The 14,061-nt window shown below is 34.8% G+C and overlaps 4 protein-coding genes and 1 long non-coding RNA gene across 9 annotated transcripts; 3 read left to right on the top strand and 2 right to left on the bottom strand.

Moving 5' to 3' along the window:
- Positions 1-118: 118 nt before the first annotated feature.
- Positions 119-3,810, top strand: LOC8283149 (mitochondrial succinate-fumarate transporter 1). Of its 5 annotated transcripts, none has more exons than XM_048369783.1 (5): positions 119-274; positions 492-597; positions 760-842; positions 964-1,393; positions 2,977-3,810. In XM_048369783.1, the coding sequence occupies exons 4-5, from the start codon at positions 977-979 to the stop codon at positions 3,511-3,513; spliced, it is 954 nt and encodes a 317-aa protein (XP_048225740.1). In that variant the 5' UTR covers positions 119-274; positions 492-597; positions 760-842; positions 964-976; the 3' UTR covers positions 3,514-3,810. The 5 variants fall into 5 exon arrangements, with proteins under 5 accessions (XP_048225740.1, XP_048225744.1, XP_048225745.1 ...); XM_048369785.1 differs by having other exon boundaries at positions 230-390; XM_048369787.1 differs by lacking the exon at positions 760-842.
- On the top strand, positions 1,400-2,136 carry LOC125368631. Its single transcript, XR_007214308.1, has 2 exons — positions 1,400-1,673; positions 1,752-2,136. It is a non-coding gene; the product is annotated as an uncharacterized LOC125368631 (long non-coding RNA).
- Positions 3,811-4,314: 504 nt separating the features above from the next.
- On the top strand, positions 4,315-9,013 carry LOC8283148 (chlorophyll synthase, chloroplastic). Its single transcript, XM_002530461.4, has 15 exons — positions 4,315-4,741; positions 4,840-4,884; positions 5,005-5,099; positions 5,882-5,969; positions 6,329-6,414; positions 6,503-6,589; positions 6,686-6,751; positions 6,827-6,910; positions 7,012-7,073; positions 7,632-7,707; positions 7,793-7,855; positions 7,983-8,064; positions 8,151-8,227; positions 8,488-8,535; positions 8,643-9,013. Exons 1-15 carry the CDS (start codon positions 4,624-4,626, stop codon positions 8,703-8,705), a joined length of 1,140 nt encoding a protein of 379 aa, XP_002530507.2. The 5' UTR covers positions 4,315-4,623; the 3' UTR covers positions 8,706-9,013.
- Positions 9,014-9,143: 130 nt separating this feature from the next.
- LOC8283147 (protein SLE1) lies at positions 9,144-10,479 on the bottom strand. Its single transcript, XM_002530460.4, has 2 exons — positions 9,805-10,479; positions 9,144-9,714 (listed from the first exon to the last, which is right to left on the bottom strand). The coding sequence occupies exons 1-2, from the start codon at positions 9,917-9,919 to the stop codon at positions 9,491-9,493; spliced, it is 339 nt and encodes a 112-aa protein (XP_002530506.1). The 5' UTR covers positions 9,920-10,479; the 3' UTR covers positions 9,144-9,490.
- Positions 10,480-11,011: 532 nt separating this feature from the next.
- Positions 11,012-11,691, bottom strand: LOC8283146 (multifunctional methyltransferase subunit TRM112 homolog A). The gene has a single exon (XM_015726191.3). The coding sequence runs from the start codon at positions 11,498-11,500 to the stop codon at positions 11,132-11,134; it is 369 nt and encodes a 122-aa protein (XP_015581677.1). The 5' UTR covers positions 11,501-11,691; the 3' UTR covers positions 11,012-11,131.
- Positions 11,692-14,061: the final 2,370 nt, after the last annotated feature.

Here is a 14,061-nt window from a genome sequence, read left to right on the forward strand (position 1 = left end):
AAAATGCTTTAAAAACATTTGAACACTCAATTTATCTTCATTTCAGGTCACAAAGAAAACCCTAAAACGCATTTCCATTGCCTCGCACAAAATGCCAAACATGCCCTTTTAACTCTTTCGGCCCCAAAATTTTACTTTTACTTGTAAATATATATATATATATATATATATATAAGCCTTCAAAGGCAGAGAACGGGAAGATTCCTATGTAGCTGCCACAAGGACTAAATCTAGCTCTTCACTGAGCCACCTCTTTTTTTTTTTTTTTTTTCGGGTAAATATTTATTCTCTCTCTTTTCTTCTCTTCTTTTCTCTGCTAAACCCTAGCTTCTAAATTATACTCTCACCCACCAATTCGCCGTCAATTTTACTTATTTATAAATTATCTCTGTAGGTTCTATTTTCCTTCTTAGATCGATTTGTTTCGTTTTTGATATTAATACTTTGTTTTTTGCTTGAATTGACTCCAAGTGATATTTCTGGTAATTTAGGAGGAAGTTTCTTTAAACTTTATCGAACGATGTCGGACGATGAAAGAGAGGAAAACTTCTCCTGAAGTATTTACCAAATAAAAATACCCTGCTGAGATCGTCAATAGTATATTTCTCTTTCTCTCCATCCTTGTTTTTACTCTCTGTAATTAATGTTTATTAAATGTGTTTTTTCTCTTTTCTTTTTATTGGTATGCGGCTTGTATCGAATTAAGTACTGTTTGATTTTTGAGTTTGAGCTAAAAAGGTGAAATCTTTATTTGCGAAGGCATTGCAGTTGGGGATTTCAGAATCTAAACCTAAGGCTGAGATCGTTGACGTTTGTGCGAAAAGAGATACATTTGTCTGAGAGTAAATAAATCACTTAATCTCTACTAATGGATAATGTAGGCTTTTTTGGTTATTTCACTTGTTAATTATGTAAATGATCTTTGGGTTTTTTTTTTTTTTTTTGTTGTTGTTGTGTTTATAGGCAAACTGGTAATATGTACAAGAATGTGACGGAGAAGAAATCAAAGTCCCAAAATGACAGCAGGATAGCAATCCCACCCTACATGAAAGCAGTGTCAGGGTCAATAGGCGGGGTTATGGAGGCGTGTTGTTTACAGCCAATTGATGTAATCAAAACAAGATTACAGCTGGATAGGAGTGGGACTTACAAGGGAATAATCCACTGTGGTAAAACCGTTTCGAGAACGGAAGGAGTGAGGGCTTTATGGAAAGGATTGACACCGTTTGCTACTCACTTAACGTTGAAATATGCATTGAGAATGGGATCTAATGCGTTGTTTCAATCTGCGTTCAAGGATTCTGAGACTGGCAAGATTAGTAATCGAGGCCGAGTGTTATCTGGCTTTGGTGCTGGTGTTCTTGAAGCTCTTGCTATTGTTACTCCCTTTGAGGTCTGCTTATCTTTTGTCACCCTTTTGTTTTCTTAATATTTTTTTATTGAAATTTAATTCCTTGTGCTTCTCAGTATTTGGATTTTGCTGTTAATCTTTGTGAACAGGCATCATCTTTGTGTTTCTTAAACTACCAAATTCAACAAATGCTAAATTTTGGTGATACAACAGTGAAACTAAAGGGTCTGTTTGACAGTAGAGGAGTTGCCCATTTCATGCTAGCTTTTCTGATATTTTGTGCCTATCATTTTGTTTGCAACAATACTATTGGTCCGATCAGGTTTATGTAATTTTTATTTTTCAAATGGATTTTACTTTGTGCAAATGGAAGCTCACATGAAAGGGAAATAATTTTCAGGATTCGTATTGTGCTTGTCTGGACAAAAAAAAAAGACTTTGTGTTGAGGAAAATCGTGGCACTCGCTTTGCTTTTTCAAATTATTAATACATTCTATTTCATAGCCTGGTGGAGGTCAAGGAGATCGTGTTTTGTTGTTATTAGTATTATTTTTGTGTTTCCCTTTCCTTGCATTCTGCAAAAAGTAAATCGAGCAAAGGGGTAGATTTGTGTTTTAACCATATGACCTTGTTGATGGTCAATTTGGTACATGTGAGGTCAGTTCATACTTTACCCTCTTGGCATATTTGCATATTTGAAGAGGTTATAGTATTAGATGCCTTTAAAGTGAGATCTCCTATATGTAGGATGGTAATGATATAATGATCCTTGGTTCAGGTTTTTAGTATTAAGCTTCTTCAGTCGCTTTTATCTTTCTTTTCATTTATATCTTTATTTCCTTAAAATTCATAGTTATTTGGATTAAAATGATGATTGCTAAAGCTGCGCTATGAATTTAAGGTTGTTTAATACATGGAGATTGGTTAGCATCTTTCAAGATTATTTTCAACTGATAGATTGCTGCCTGCGAAATCACAATTTGTTTTTCAACTAATCTGCCCATAATGTTTAAATCAAAGAGATAGGTAGCCTTTTTTTTGGAGTTATCATGTCATATTGTATGCTTGCTAAACTTAGGAGCTCTATTGGCAAATTAAGCTTTATTTGTTTAAACCTTATGCTTTCCAAAATGAGGATGAAAAGAAACGATAATGCTTAATGATTTAAATTCATGAAAAGCACCATTATCATAAACAATGATGCCAGTGGCATGATCTATTATCTCACTAGAACATTTTGTCTTATATTTATGTGGGGTATTTCTTTGTTATTATCAAGAATTAAACTGAGATTAATTTCCAACTAATTCTCATTAATCCAACAAACAGAATTACATTGCTTATATCTATACAGAATTGCTGAGTCAACAATGAAAGAATCTACTTTGACTAGTTAGTCTAGTAACCAATAAGAACAGGAGATAGAAAAGAGAATCTAACAAACTAGCTAACTAATCCAGAATAAATAAATTAATTCTACTTGGTATTATATCCTGTTGTTGCTGTACTGCTAACTTTTTGTCTGCTTGAATAGTTATAGCATGGGCATATCAGCATCTATGCAGTCTCTTTTATAAGATTTTAGGAGATGACTTTAAAGTTCACCTGATATCTGGTTGGTGCAGGTAGTGAAAATTAGACTGCAGCAGCAAAAAGGGTTGAGTCCCGATCTTCTGAAGTACAAGGGTCCTGTACATTGTGCTCGTATGATCATCCGTGAAGAAGGCATCCTTGGGCTCTGGGCAGGGGCTGCTCCAACTGTGATGCGAAATGGGACAAATCAGGCAGCCATGTTTACGGCAAAAAATGCTTTCGATGTAGTGTTATGGAAGAAACATGAAGGTGATGGGAAAGTCCTTCTACCTTGGCAGTCTATGATATCTGGATTTCTTGCTGGGACAGCAGGTCCAGTGTGCACTGGGCCGTTTGATGTTGTCAAAACAAGATTGATGGCTCAGAGCAGAGAGGGGGGCAATTTGAAATACAAAGGCATGATCCATGCTATCAGAACAATATATGCTGAGGAAGGCCTCCGTGCCTTGTGGAAGGGACTGCTGCCCCGGCTCATGAGAATTCCCCCGGGCCAGGCCATAATGTGGGCTGTGGCTGACCAAATTATTGGTTTGTATGAGAAGAGATATATACACAATGCTCCCTTGTAGGTAGTTTTTTTTTTTACCATGTCTTGCTCCTTCTGATCTTAAATACTAAGCAATTTTGCCGGCTGAGAGGACATTGTACCCCCTTGTAAGTACTATTTACCCTGTTTTGTCTATTCACCCTTGTAGGTATTGCTTACATTATTTTGCTTGTTCTGGTTTCAAGTCCGGTGCAAGTATATTTCTTCTTGAATTTGTTGTTTAGAAGAAATTATTGAAGTATGAATTGGACAATGATAATAAGCAGTGTAATGTTTACATTGTCTTTATTGAGGGACAACAACTTCAGTATTTTTGAGACGCTGGGGTGAGTGTGGATTTGTGTTTTCTAGGAGTGTAATGGCACTTAAGGTTCATATAAGGTGGTATCTTCTCCCCAATGTATAGATGTATAATATTAACGAGCTTTTCATAGTACATGTATTTTATTGATATTAAATAAGTCGTATTGTATAAAGGAATTAAGTGCTTAATGCTATACAATTGAAGTTTAATGCCATACAATTGATGTTTAATAGTTTAATAAAACGCACATGAAAATTTACAGACTACAAAATAAGCTTCATCAGTATTTCTTTTAATCGCCAATCAGAAAGATTACAGAAATAAAAATGTAACAACTTAGATAGAATACAAAGAGTAAAACTGTTAATGTAATACAATTAAAGTTTAAAAACTTATTTAAAACAAAATGTGAAAGTCTGAGGCTTAAAAATGTAAGAAAAAGGAAAAACATCTTTACTACGTCGTTTTAAAGTTAATTGCTGAGCTGACCTTGAATTGAGTACTGTCGGAGATTGGTAGCTTAATCTGGTCCGATCAAAAGCCAAAATCACCGGACCAAAGTTTCTCAATATGAGGTCCCAATCAAACTCCAGAATCAACTAATTCAACGCCGCCACGTCACGGATAGACCTCACTTTGAGTACAATCAAACACACATTAATCGCACTCCTCTTTCTTCAAATTTTTTTTAATCGTCGTCTTCATCATCACCAGCATTACATTACATTATATTAATATTATTACTATTTTTACACTTATTCTTCTGCTTTAACTATCTCCGCCAATTTGAAACCTCCATTAGCTACAGCTTCCTGCTCTTTATCTTGAATGGCGTCCTCACTGCATACCGTTTTGTCAGTTAGTGCATCATCATCAAATATCTACACTAATAAACGAGTTTTTAAAACTCGGTCACTTCTCTCTCCGCTCTCTGTTTCTTTTTCAAGTGAGTCAACTCAACTCAACTCATCCAAGTTATATTCATTTGTTATCAGTTCTTGAGGACAGTTCTTTCTTTTTTCTTTTCTGAAATGTTGTTTTCAGGACGTAGGCTCACAATTAGAGCAACAGAGACCGATGCAAATGAAGGTTTTTGAGTTTTTGTTCTTTTTTTTTTTTTTTTTTTTCTATTTCTATGCAGATTATGAAATGAAAAGGATTTTTGTTTTCTTTTTAGTGGAATTTCTGAATTGTTGGTTTATGTGGCAGTTAAACCTGAGGCACCGGATAAGGCTCCAGCTAGTAGTAGTGGTGGTTCAAGCTTTAATCAGCTTCTTGGAATTAAAGGAGCTGCGCAAGAAACTGTCAGCACTCAATACTCCTTATGATACTATTATTGTTCAAGTTGTTGCTTTTAATTATTGTTGTTATTATTATTATTATTGTTATTATTATTTGGAGATATTATGTTGAGATTCAGTTCCTAGATTTCTTTCTTTCTTGCTAATATACCAAGAAATTTGATTGATTTGTCGGATAACTAATTATGAATCTTAATCTCAAAAATATCCATCTCTGTAGCATATTAATTCATCAAGATTGAGACTTTGGCACATGGAAAAGGCAAAATCATCTATATTGTTTGATCCTACAAGTAAACAGGATATAAGATTGACAGCTAGCATTATATCAATGTAATAAGCAACATTTTTAAAACGAGGAGAGACAACTGGTTTATTAGACTGGTAATACTATTATGATTCAAATAGAGTACTGGCACTAAGCATTAGTGTAATTTTGAATTTTGTATGCAAGATATAAGTAAATGTGAGTTGGCATTCTATGCCTAAAATCAAGGTTTCCATTCATAGCATTCATGTTTTGTCGTTGCCTAGTAGACGGCATATAAATTTATTTCTCATCAGATAAACAGGTAAATAATAATAATAATAATAATAATAATAACAATAAAAGGGCAATTATGTACCAAGGAAAATTGTACTGTTTTGGTACAGCTTTCTGAATTTCATTTTGTTCTCCTATAATTGATTTCATCTGCAGTTTAATTGTATATTTTGACATAGAGTTAAGAAAGAATTATAAGCCATGAAAAGGTATGAGCTGATTGTGTGACTTTAATCTGCAGAACAAATGGAAGATCCGTCTTCAACTCACAAAACCTGTTACTTGGCCTCCATTGGTCTGGGGAGTAGTCTGTGGAGCTGCTGCTTCTGGTATATCCATATATATTCTTAAAGAAATTCTGTATAAGTTTTCCTGGTCACTTGATATGTAACACAGGACATTTCAATTCCAAGTTGCTAGCATAATCCCGAAGTTTGAATATTTTCCTGGTCATTTTCTCATGCAGTGGATGAATTTTGGCCATACATAATCTTTCTCTCGTTAAATGTATAGATTGTCACTTTTCTAAATTTATGGTGCGAGGATAGCCAGATCATTAATTAGCTCATTAGTACTAGTAGACTCATTACTCAGAATGCTTAGTTAATAGCTTTTCATTCTGTGCGAAAGAATTGTAAGGAATCTAAACCTAGTAATGCACTTTTGACAATATTTGCTTGCTTGGCAGGAAACTTCCATTGGAATTTGGAAGATGTTGCTAAATCAGTTGTTTGCATGCTGATGTCTGGCCCATTTCTTACTGGATACACGCAGGTTAATTTCACAGATTAAAATGGTCCAAGTATCTGACTGACTTTATATCATTGACCTCATATTTTGCAATTTTTCTTCACTTTTGTAGACAATTAATGATTACTACGACCGAGAAATCGATGCTATTAATGAACCTTATCGGCCAATTCCATCAGGGGCTATTTCTGAGAGTGAGGTTTGTAATACAACTCATTCTTACAAATTTTTTTGTATGTAATAGAGCTTGGGCAATATATATATCTTCTTACCTTTTTCTTGAAACTTACTGTAGGTTATTACCCAGATATGGGTATTGCTTCTTGGAGGGCTTGGCTTGGGTGGTTTATTGGATGTGTGGGTAGGTAAAATGTATGAACATGTTTTTTTAAGTTTATAAAATTAATACCAAGTCTTGATTCCATGTACTTTATAGGCGGGGCATGACTTTCCTATAGTATTTTACCTTGCACTGGGTGGATCCTTACTGTCATACATCTACTCTGCACCACCTTTGAAGGTTAGTTTACATTCAAGACAAACCATATCATTTTCATGTTATGTACACCAAAAATAAAAGAAAAATGCTTAAAGAATGACTAGGCTTCAAATTTATTGCAGCTGAAACAAAATGGATGGATTGGAAATTTTGCCCTGGGAGCAAGCTATATCAGTTTGCCATGGTGTGAGATCATCCCTTTTTCCGTTCTGTCAAATTGATGTTTCTAGAATTGTTAAGTGATTATTGTCATCTACTATGTCAACTAGCTCATTCATTTACTTAACCTCTGAAACTCCAAACAGAAAGTTTAAGATATTCTATCGTAGTTAGTATGGTGTACAGTGCACATCGCACCATGCACATGAGGGGGGCAGGGCGCGTTTGGTGGGCTATGATCAGAAGATTCTTTTATGTTTCCAATTGAAAATGATTCTAGAATAACCCTTTATCTTGAAATATATAGGAACTTCTGCTGATCATGAAACCAGTCATGGTAAGCAATAAATAAGATGGGCACCATATTTTCTTATTCTTGCAGATGATATCTTAGTAAGGACTCTCCATCTGCTTGTGGCTTTTGTTACTTTTACATCTCACAAACTTTGCTAGTTTGCATTGATAGGCAGGTCCTGGCCCATCAAAAATCATTTTTCTAGCATCTTACAATTGGAAAGTAAAAATCTATACTATATACCATTAGGCATCTTTCAAAGTTTTAAACTCGATCTCTTATTGATAGGTGGGCTGGTCAAGCTTTGTTTGGGACCCTTACACCGGACATAATTGTTCTAACTCTCTTATACAGCATAGCTGGGGTATGAGCTAACTGAAATTTCTCATATGAGAGCTATTGGTTCTATCCAACCATTATTACCTCACAATTAACATTTCACATTTCAGCTGGGAATTGCAATCGTGAATGACTTTAAGAGTATTGAAGGAGACAGAGCAATGGGTCTTCAGGTTAACGCTATTTTCTGCAGATGCTCATAACATGAAAATCTTATCATCTTCGAATGTAACATCACATGTGATTATGTGCGTAATTTTTTCTATATGTAACTTTATTGTGCTAATGCCGTTTAAACAGTCACTTCCAGTAGCTTTTGGCGCTGAAACTGCCAAGTGGATTTGTGTGGGTGCTATTGACATCACTCAGATCTCTGTGGCTGGTATGCCTTTCATGATGGATTCATGTTTCGTAAATATAGCACTTCTTGTACAACATATTGATCTACTTCCATTCTCATGATTGTAGGATATCTACTAGGAGCTGGTAAACCTTACTATGCTTTGGCCCTACTTGCTTTGATAATTCCACAGGTTGTTTTCCAGGTAAAAGAAACTCCTTAATTATTTGATTAACATCATGCTCAGAAATTTTATTTTGTGATACCCTTGTTGCTTTAATATGCTATTTTAACATGTTGGGAGCTGAGTGAAAGTAATAAAATCTTGCATCACCGAGTATTTATATGCGGAAAGGACTATACATATTGCCTTCGGGTTTTAGTTGGATGTGGTTTCCATTCTGCATGAATACTCCTCTTAATTACCCTGCTATTGCCGTCTTGTCTAACTTATATGTACTGCAGTTTCAATACTTTCTGAAGGATCCTGTCAAGTATGATGTTAAATATCAGGTAAATCTTGACAAGCTATTCTTTTTGACATTCCATTGATATGAACTGAAATGAGTTTTATTTAAAAGCCATCAGCATCATATATTCTATGATTCCTCGTGTTTCAGGCTAGCGCGCAGCCCTTTCTTGTGCTTGGTTTGTTGGTAACAGCTTTAGCAACTAGCCACTGATTCCCTAAACGAGGCAACGACAATAGCAAACTGCTGGGTAGGAAAGGTGCTCCACGCTAGCGCATAAATGCCAGACATCCATACACATCACAGGTTTGCTCTAGGAATGGTGTCTGCATTAATAAGGTCCCCTCTCCTCCACTCCCCCTGCCTTGAACAAAATTCTACTCTTAAAAAAGAAATATTTTTTCCCTCCTATGTTCCTTCTCCTGCCCTCTTTTTTTTGACCGTGTCATCTTATTCATGAAGGAACCAGTAGTAACACTTGCTGTAAAATTTTCCAAGGATGATTTAAGCTTTGTTCTGTACTCCCACTGTTAAGGACAAATATAAGAGAATCTTCTTAGGGCTTAGCACACAAGGCTCAAAGGCACCCAAATTACACAACTTGAAATAATCAATCAAATTGGTAAAAGATCAATCAACTGAGAGACTTACTAACAAAAGTGACCATCTGTATTTCGTACACAAACTACAAGCTTTTAACTGCTAGCACATATAACAGACACTGCATACTGTAACAAAAGGCCACAAAAACAGCCATGGATGACGGGAACGGGAGGCCTGTGCCAGATAAGAGGAGAAGCTAACCTACATAAAACTTTCTACAGTACAACAGGTACCACACGTATTGCACTGCTCAAAGTCATTTAAACAAACAAACAAACAAACTAGAACGAGAAGTAACATGTCTATGCACTATCCCTACTACTGCCATGAAAAAACTAAGTACTAGAAAGACGAACAACTACTGGAAAACAAAGACCGAAGATCCTAATTACGGGCTAACTACGGGCTTTGTACTTGGACTCGTCAATTTCGATCCCTTCCTCAGCAGCACGTTCTCCACCGGACTTGTCAATAGTGCTAAGTCCACCTTTGCGTCCCATTTCCTGATACCCTTCAGTCCCAATCTGCTCCCTTCTGGTTTCCCCTCCTTTGTGACCTAGCTCCTTGTAGCCCTCAGTTCCCAGCTGCTCCCTTCTCGTCTGTCCACCGCGGCTCCGCCCTATATGTAACCATCGCCAGGAAAAAAGGAAATTATAGTTATCAAAGTTTGAAGAAGATTAATTGACAAGCAAATTGGTAAGGAACATACCTTCAGCAAGGTGTTCTTGAGCTTCAAGACTCTTGCCACCAGTTCCACCAGGAACAACAGTCTCTCCTCGCTTAGCTCTAGCGTCAAGTTCAGCTCTTTCTTGATCAGAAGACATTCTTCTGGCTTGAAGTAGTAACCCCTTTCTTTCCTGTCTAACAAGGATGGTTTTCTTTACCAAGCCTACAAACTCTCGATATCCCACTCTGCTCAGCACTCAACTGAGACACGGCACATGTAGAAAACATATTTATAGTGCAAAATAGTGACAGTGAGTGAGGAAGCAGAAGAAAGGAGAAAGAGACACGTAAGAATACAGACGCGGCAAAGCAGGAAGAGAAAGCTATGTAGTAATGACACGCTTGCTACATACAAAAGCAAGCAGAATGACACGAGTCCTGGCCTGGTGGTGAATATATTTTCTTTTTTCTTTCATTTCTCGATTTTCATCAAACAAGATAATAACAAATGGAAAACAAGAAAGCAAAACAACAACTAGATTTTGTATAAATGAGATATCACTGATCTGCATATGCAACGTCCACCTCAATCTCGAAGAGAATTACTCAGATAGAATTAAAGAAGACATCCATTCCGCAAAAGTATTCCTCCACCTGCTGCACATGAGGAATCTCTTCCTACGGCTGGGGTTTCAACGTCAGTTCAATTCCTTTGCCAACTTCGCCTACCATTTCGAGATTCCTCATCAGTGTCGTTCTTCTGTGGCTTTTATTCAACTATTTGATGTTCTTTCTGAAGTCTAGGATTTTTTTAGATATGATCAAATGCCTTATATTCATGCTTATTGTTATGTTATTGTCCGCCTCTAGGATAATATGTCCTTTTTACAAACTGGTAGACAGTTTCGTTAGAATTTCTGCATATGCAGTCAATTAAGAACCAACAGAATTAGAAAATAAGGACCACTTCAAATAAAATTGAAATAGATGAATAGAGACCGAATGAAACTGAGTCGACAAGTGCAGGAACAAAAATATGCATTCGGCCCGTCCGTTTAAATGAACAGATGCTTTACATTAATCTAAGCAGCTCAATTAAATTCTGTAACAAAATTATTATTAAAAGAAATGCAAATTATATTGAGGATAGTGTTTCAGTGAAATTGGAGGCTATGATTGTTTTCTTTTTCTTTTCATGAAAAGAATGAGATCATTAAAAGAAATTGAAACTGCAGCAATGAAGCTTATAATCATAGAAGACACCTCCAATATATTTATACTTGGGATACAGGAAAATCCATCACTCAAATCTCTAAACCACAAAAAAAAAAAAAAACACAAATCTCCTTCAAGACAACCAAAATCCTAATCTACACCTCATCTTCATGAAGAAGCATATTAGGAATCCCTTTATTAACAGGAAACTTACGACCAGTTTCAGGGCAAATCAAAGCCCCTTCTTCAAGATCAACCTCTAAAAGCGCGTGATGGAACTTCCTCATAAACTCCTCCGACTCGAGCATCGACGATTCCGCCGCGTCCGGCAACTCAGTATATCCCATGGTTCTTGCCGCGTCGACGAGTGCTTTCCATTCGATTTTTGAGAACATGTTTTTCAAAAAATCGGGATTGAAATCTACTTCCTTTTCAATTACTTTCTGCACTTCTATTCGAAGAGGGAAACCGTTGGCTACTCCCTTGATATTGGAGGACAGCATGTTGTGAGTGAGGAGTCTCATGTCTCTCTGGCAGCAGTAGCAAAAGTCGCAGAACTAGAATTGGCTACGAGGAAAGAAGAGTATTTAGGAAAGGCATGGGCTAACCCTAGGCCGCCTTTGGGTCCTCATATAACAAGAAGGCACTGTGTTTGTTAGGCCTGATAATGGACTCTTACTTTAGGTTTTACACCCGTTATGCACAAGAACCAGAAAAAAGAAAAGAAAAATTGAAAACATCTTAGAAAATTAATACTAATGTTGTGTTTGTTTGGTGGAAAGTAATCCATTACAAAGTTTATTTTGCTTAGAAAAAATATAAGATAGGAAATAAATTAAAAATAATAAAATCAAAAATTTATTTCAAATTCCTTTTATTTAAAAAATTCAAAATTAAAAATTTACTAAAAAATTAATTTTATTTAAGAAAATATATAAAATAATAAACTAAAAATATTTCTGATATTATAAAATATGTTGGTGTGAAAATTTTATTTATTTTATTAAAATCTAATTTAATTATAGATTAAATTTTATATAAATTTAATTATGTATAGTTTTAAATTAAATTTTATTTTATTTAAAATACATAGATTTTAAATTTGTAAATAAATTTTTTGAATTTGAACATTTTCTGTTGGTTTTAATAAGGATTATACTTTCTTTTACCGATTGCCAAAAGCAAGTGTTGTTAATTACTTTTTTTTTTTTCTTCTTATGTTGTAAGCTAGTTGAGTAGAATATCATATTGAAAATACCCTTTAAAACTATGAAATTCTGAATTATAACTTTAAATGAGCTCAATTATAGAAAACTATCTCAATTTTAATGAAAGTTATTTGGCTATTAAAATTCAACCAAGGTTAAATCACCGACTAGTACGAAATAGCAGTAGGAAAGAGTGAAGGAAATAATAGTCCCATGGGGTGCAAGATGGGAACTAATATTCCATTTTGTTTTTATAATATATAATGTTTTCTTTCTTTTCTTGGAAACGATAAATATATTTATTAGCCTAAGTTACTTCCTTTTTGTCAATAGAAAGGGATATTTGCATTAAAAAGTATTTATTAGCAGAGTCTCATTGGCTGGAGTTTGAAGAAAAAACTTGTACCGAAGGACCCAAACACTAATCCACGAAAAGGAAAAGGATTTAAGATGGGCACACAAGTGACATAGTGTTAACTCCTTTTGTCATAGCTTTGTAGATCTACCACTTGTGATGAAGAAGGTCCATTCTATCTTAATAACAAAAACTTGCTTCCACTTTTGAATCTTTGTCAATATCCTCTTCTCCCTCTCACCGCTAGCCATCAGAGACAACAACCTCAAAGGGCTAATTTCAGTGAAAGAGCCAAACGGCGCCGGACTTAACTAAGGCTGGCATATCACCGCCACAAAAAAAGATTTGCATATCAACATCAATAATAAAAAGACAACAACCAACATATAAGACACATGGCCATAAAATAAGAAAAACCCATTAACTAAATTATATAAACATAATAAAAGAAAAAGACAACCGGAGAGGTAGATTCCAGTGGCTAGAGCCACTAGAAATCACCCCTCTGGGATAACCCAAATCCTGGGTACTGCAACTAATGGAAAACTATGAGAGGAAAGACACTAGAGAGAGAGAGACGGTACAAACTTAAATGCCTAAGTTTTTTCATTCACTTGGTCATCTTTAATTATAATATTGACAATAAAATTAAACAGTATTAATATTATTTTTAAACAATTTTCATATATACTCATCATTTTAAGATTGAGCTTTTATAAATCAATTTCTGCATAAAAATTGCGACAGTAAATTTCAAGATGCAACCATAATTTTGAAGTTGTAACCGCAAAAATAGATAATTTCAATATAGAGAAATTTGACTTAATTTTACAACAGCTAAATAAGAAAGTTCAATTGTAAAAATTATATAAAATCAAACTGTTAAAGACTGTCAACGGCTATTTTTTTCACGTATACTAGTTATTGCAGAAATTTTGCAAATTGTCACTACAATTCTTGGTTTTTCAATGCAATTGATGCACTATGTAAAGTAAAATAAAAAGTAATAGCCTAAGGTTTTAATATAATGAATCTTTAGAGTTTGAAGAGTATAAATATCCTCTCCAAAAGTCATTCATGGATGATCGACAACCTACATAAGTGTCAAATCTTTGCTTACTAATTTTTTATTTTATTATAACCATTTTAATTTGGTTTTGGTTTTTGTGAGGTTTGATTGTAAGCCGTAAGCACTTTTAGGGTTTGAGTATGAGCTTCAAATACTTGGGAGAGTGTTTGAGAGTTAGCATTAGGAATTACTTTTGTATGGTTTAGTATAAACCTAAACACTAAATTTGAAGGTGAACTTGAAAAAACTCTTAAAGAAAAGTTTGAGTGTGAGTTTGGAAACACTTGGATTTGATCTTGTATCTGTAAAATGATCATTGATAGTGAAATACTGAATTAGAGATTGGGGAATAGATGTAAGGTTGATTTATACCCGAACTACTATAAATTTTTGTGTTTATTTTTTTTCTTCTTTCATTCTCTTCTTTGCATAAAATTGTTATTTATCATTGTT

The sequence above is a fragment of the Ricinus communis genome, chromosome 10 (genome assembly GCF_019578655.1).
Source record: "Ricinus communis isolate WT05 ecotype wild-type chromosome 10, ASM1957865v1, whole genome shotgun sequence".
Taxonomy (NCBI): domain Eukaryota; kingdom Viridiplantae; phylum Streptophyta; class Magnoliopsida; order Malpighiales; family Euphorbiaceae; genus Ricinus; species Ricinus communis.

Excerpts from the sequence above, each read along its gene's own strand:
- LOC8283148 (XM_002530461.4), top strand. The coding sequence starts at position 4,624 with ATGGCGTCCTCACTGCATACCGTTTTGTCAGTTAGTGCATCATCATCA. Across the intron at positions 6,415-6,502 it reads TTCTTACTGGATACACGCAG|ACAATTAATGATTACTACGA; the intron begins GTTAATTTCACA and ends TCACTTTTGTAG. Across the intron at positions 7,074-7,631 it reads AGCTATATCAGTTTGCCATG|GTGGGCTGGTCAAGCTTTGT; the intron begins GTGTGAGATCAT and ends TCTTATTGATAG.
- LOC8283147 (XM_002530460.4), bottom strand. The coding sequence starts at position 9,919 with ATGTCTTCTGATCAAGAAAGAGCTGAACTTGACGCTAGAGCTAAGCGA. Across the intron at positions 9,715-9,804 it reads TCAAGAACACCTTGCTGAAG|GGCGGAGCCGCGGTGGACAG; the intron begins GTATGTTCCTTA and ends GGTTACATATAG.
- LOC8283149 (XM_048369783.1), top strand. The coding sequence starts at position 977 with ATGTACAAGAATGTGACGGAGAAGAAATCAAAGTCCCAAAATGACAGC. Across the intron at positions 1,394-2,976 it reads CTATTGTTACTCCCTTTGAG|GTAGTGAAAATTAGACTGCA; the intron begins GTCTGCTTATCT and ends TGGTTGGTGCAG.
- LOC8283146 (XM_015726191.3), bottom strand. The coding sequence starts at position 11,500 with ATGAGACTCCTCACTCACAACATGCTGTCCTCCAATATCAAGGGAGTA.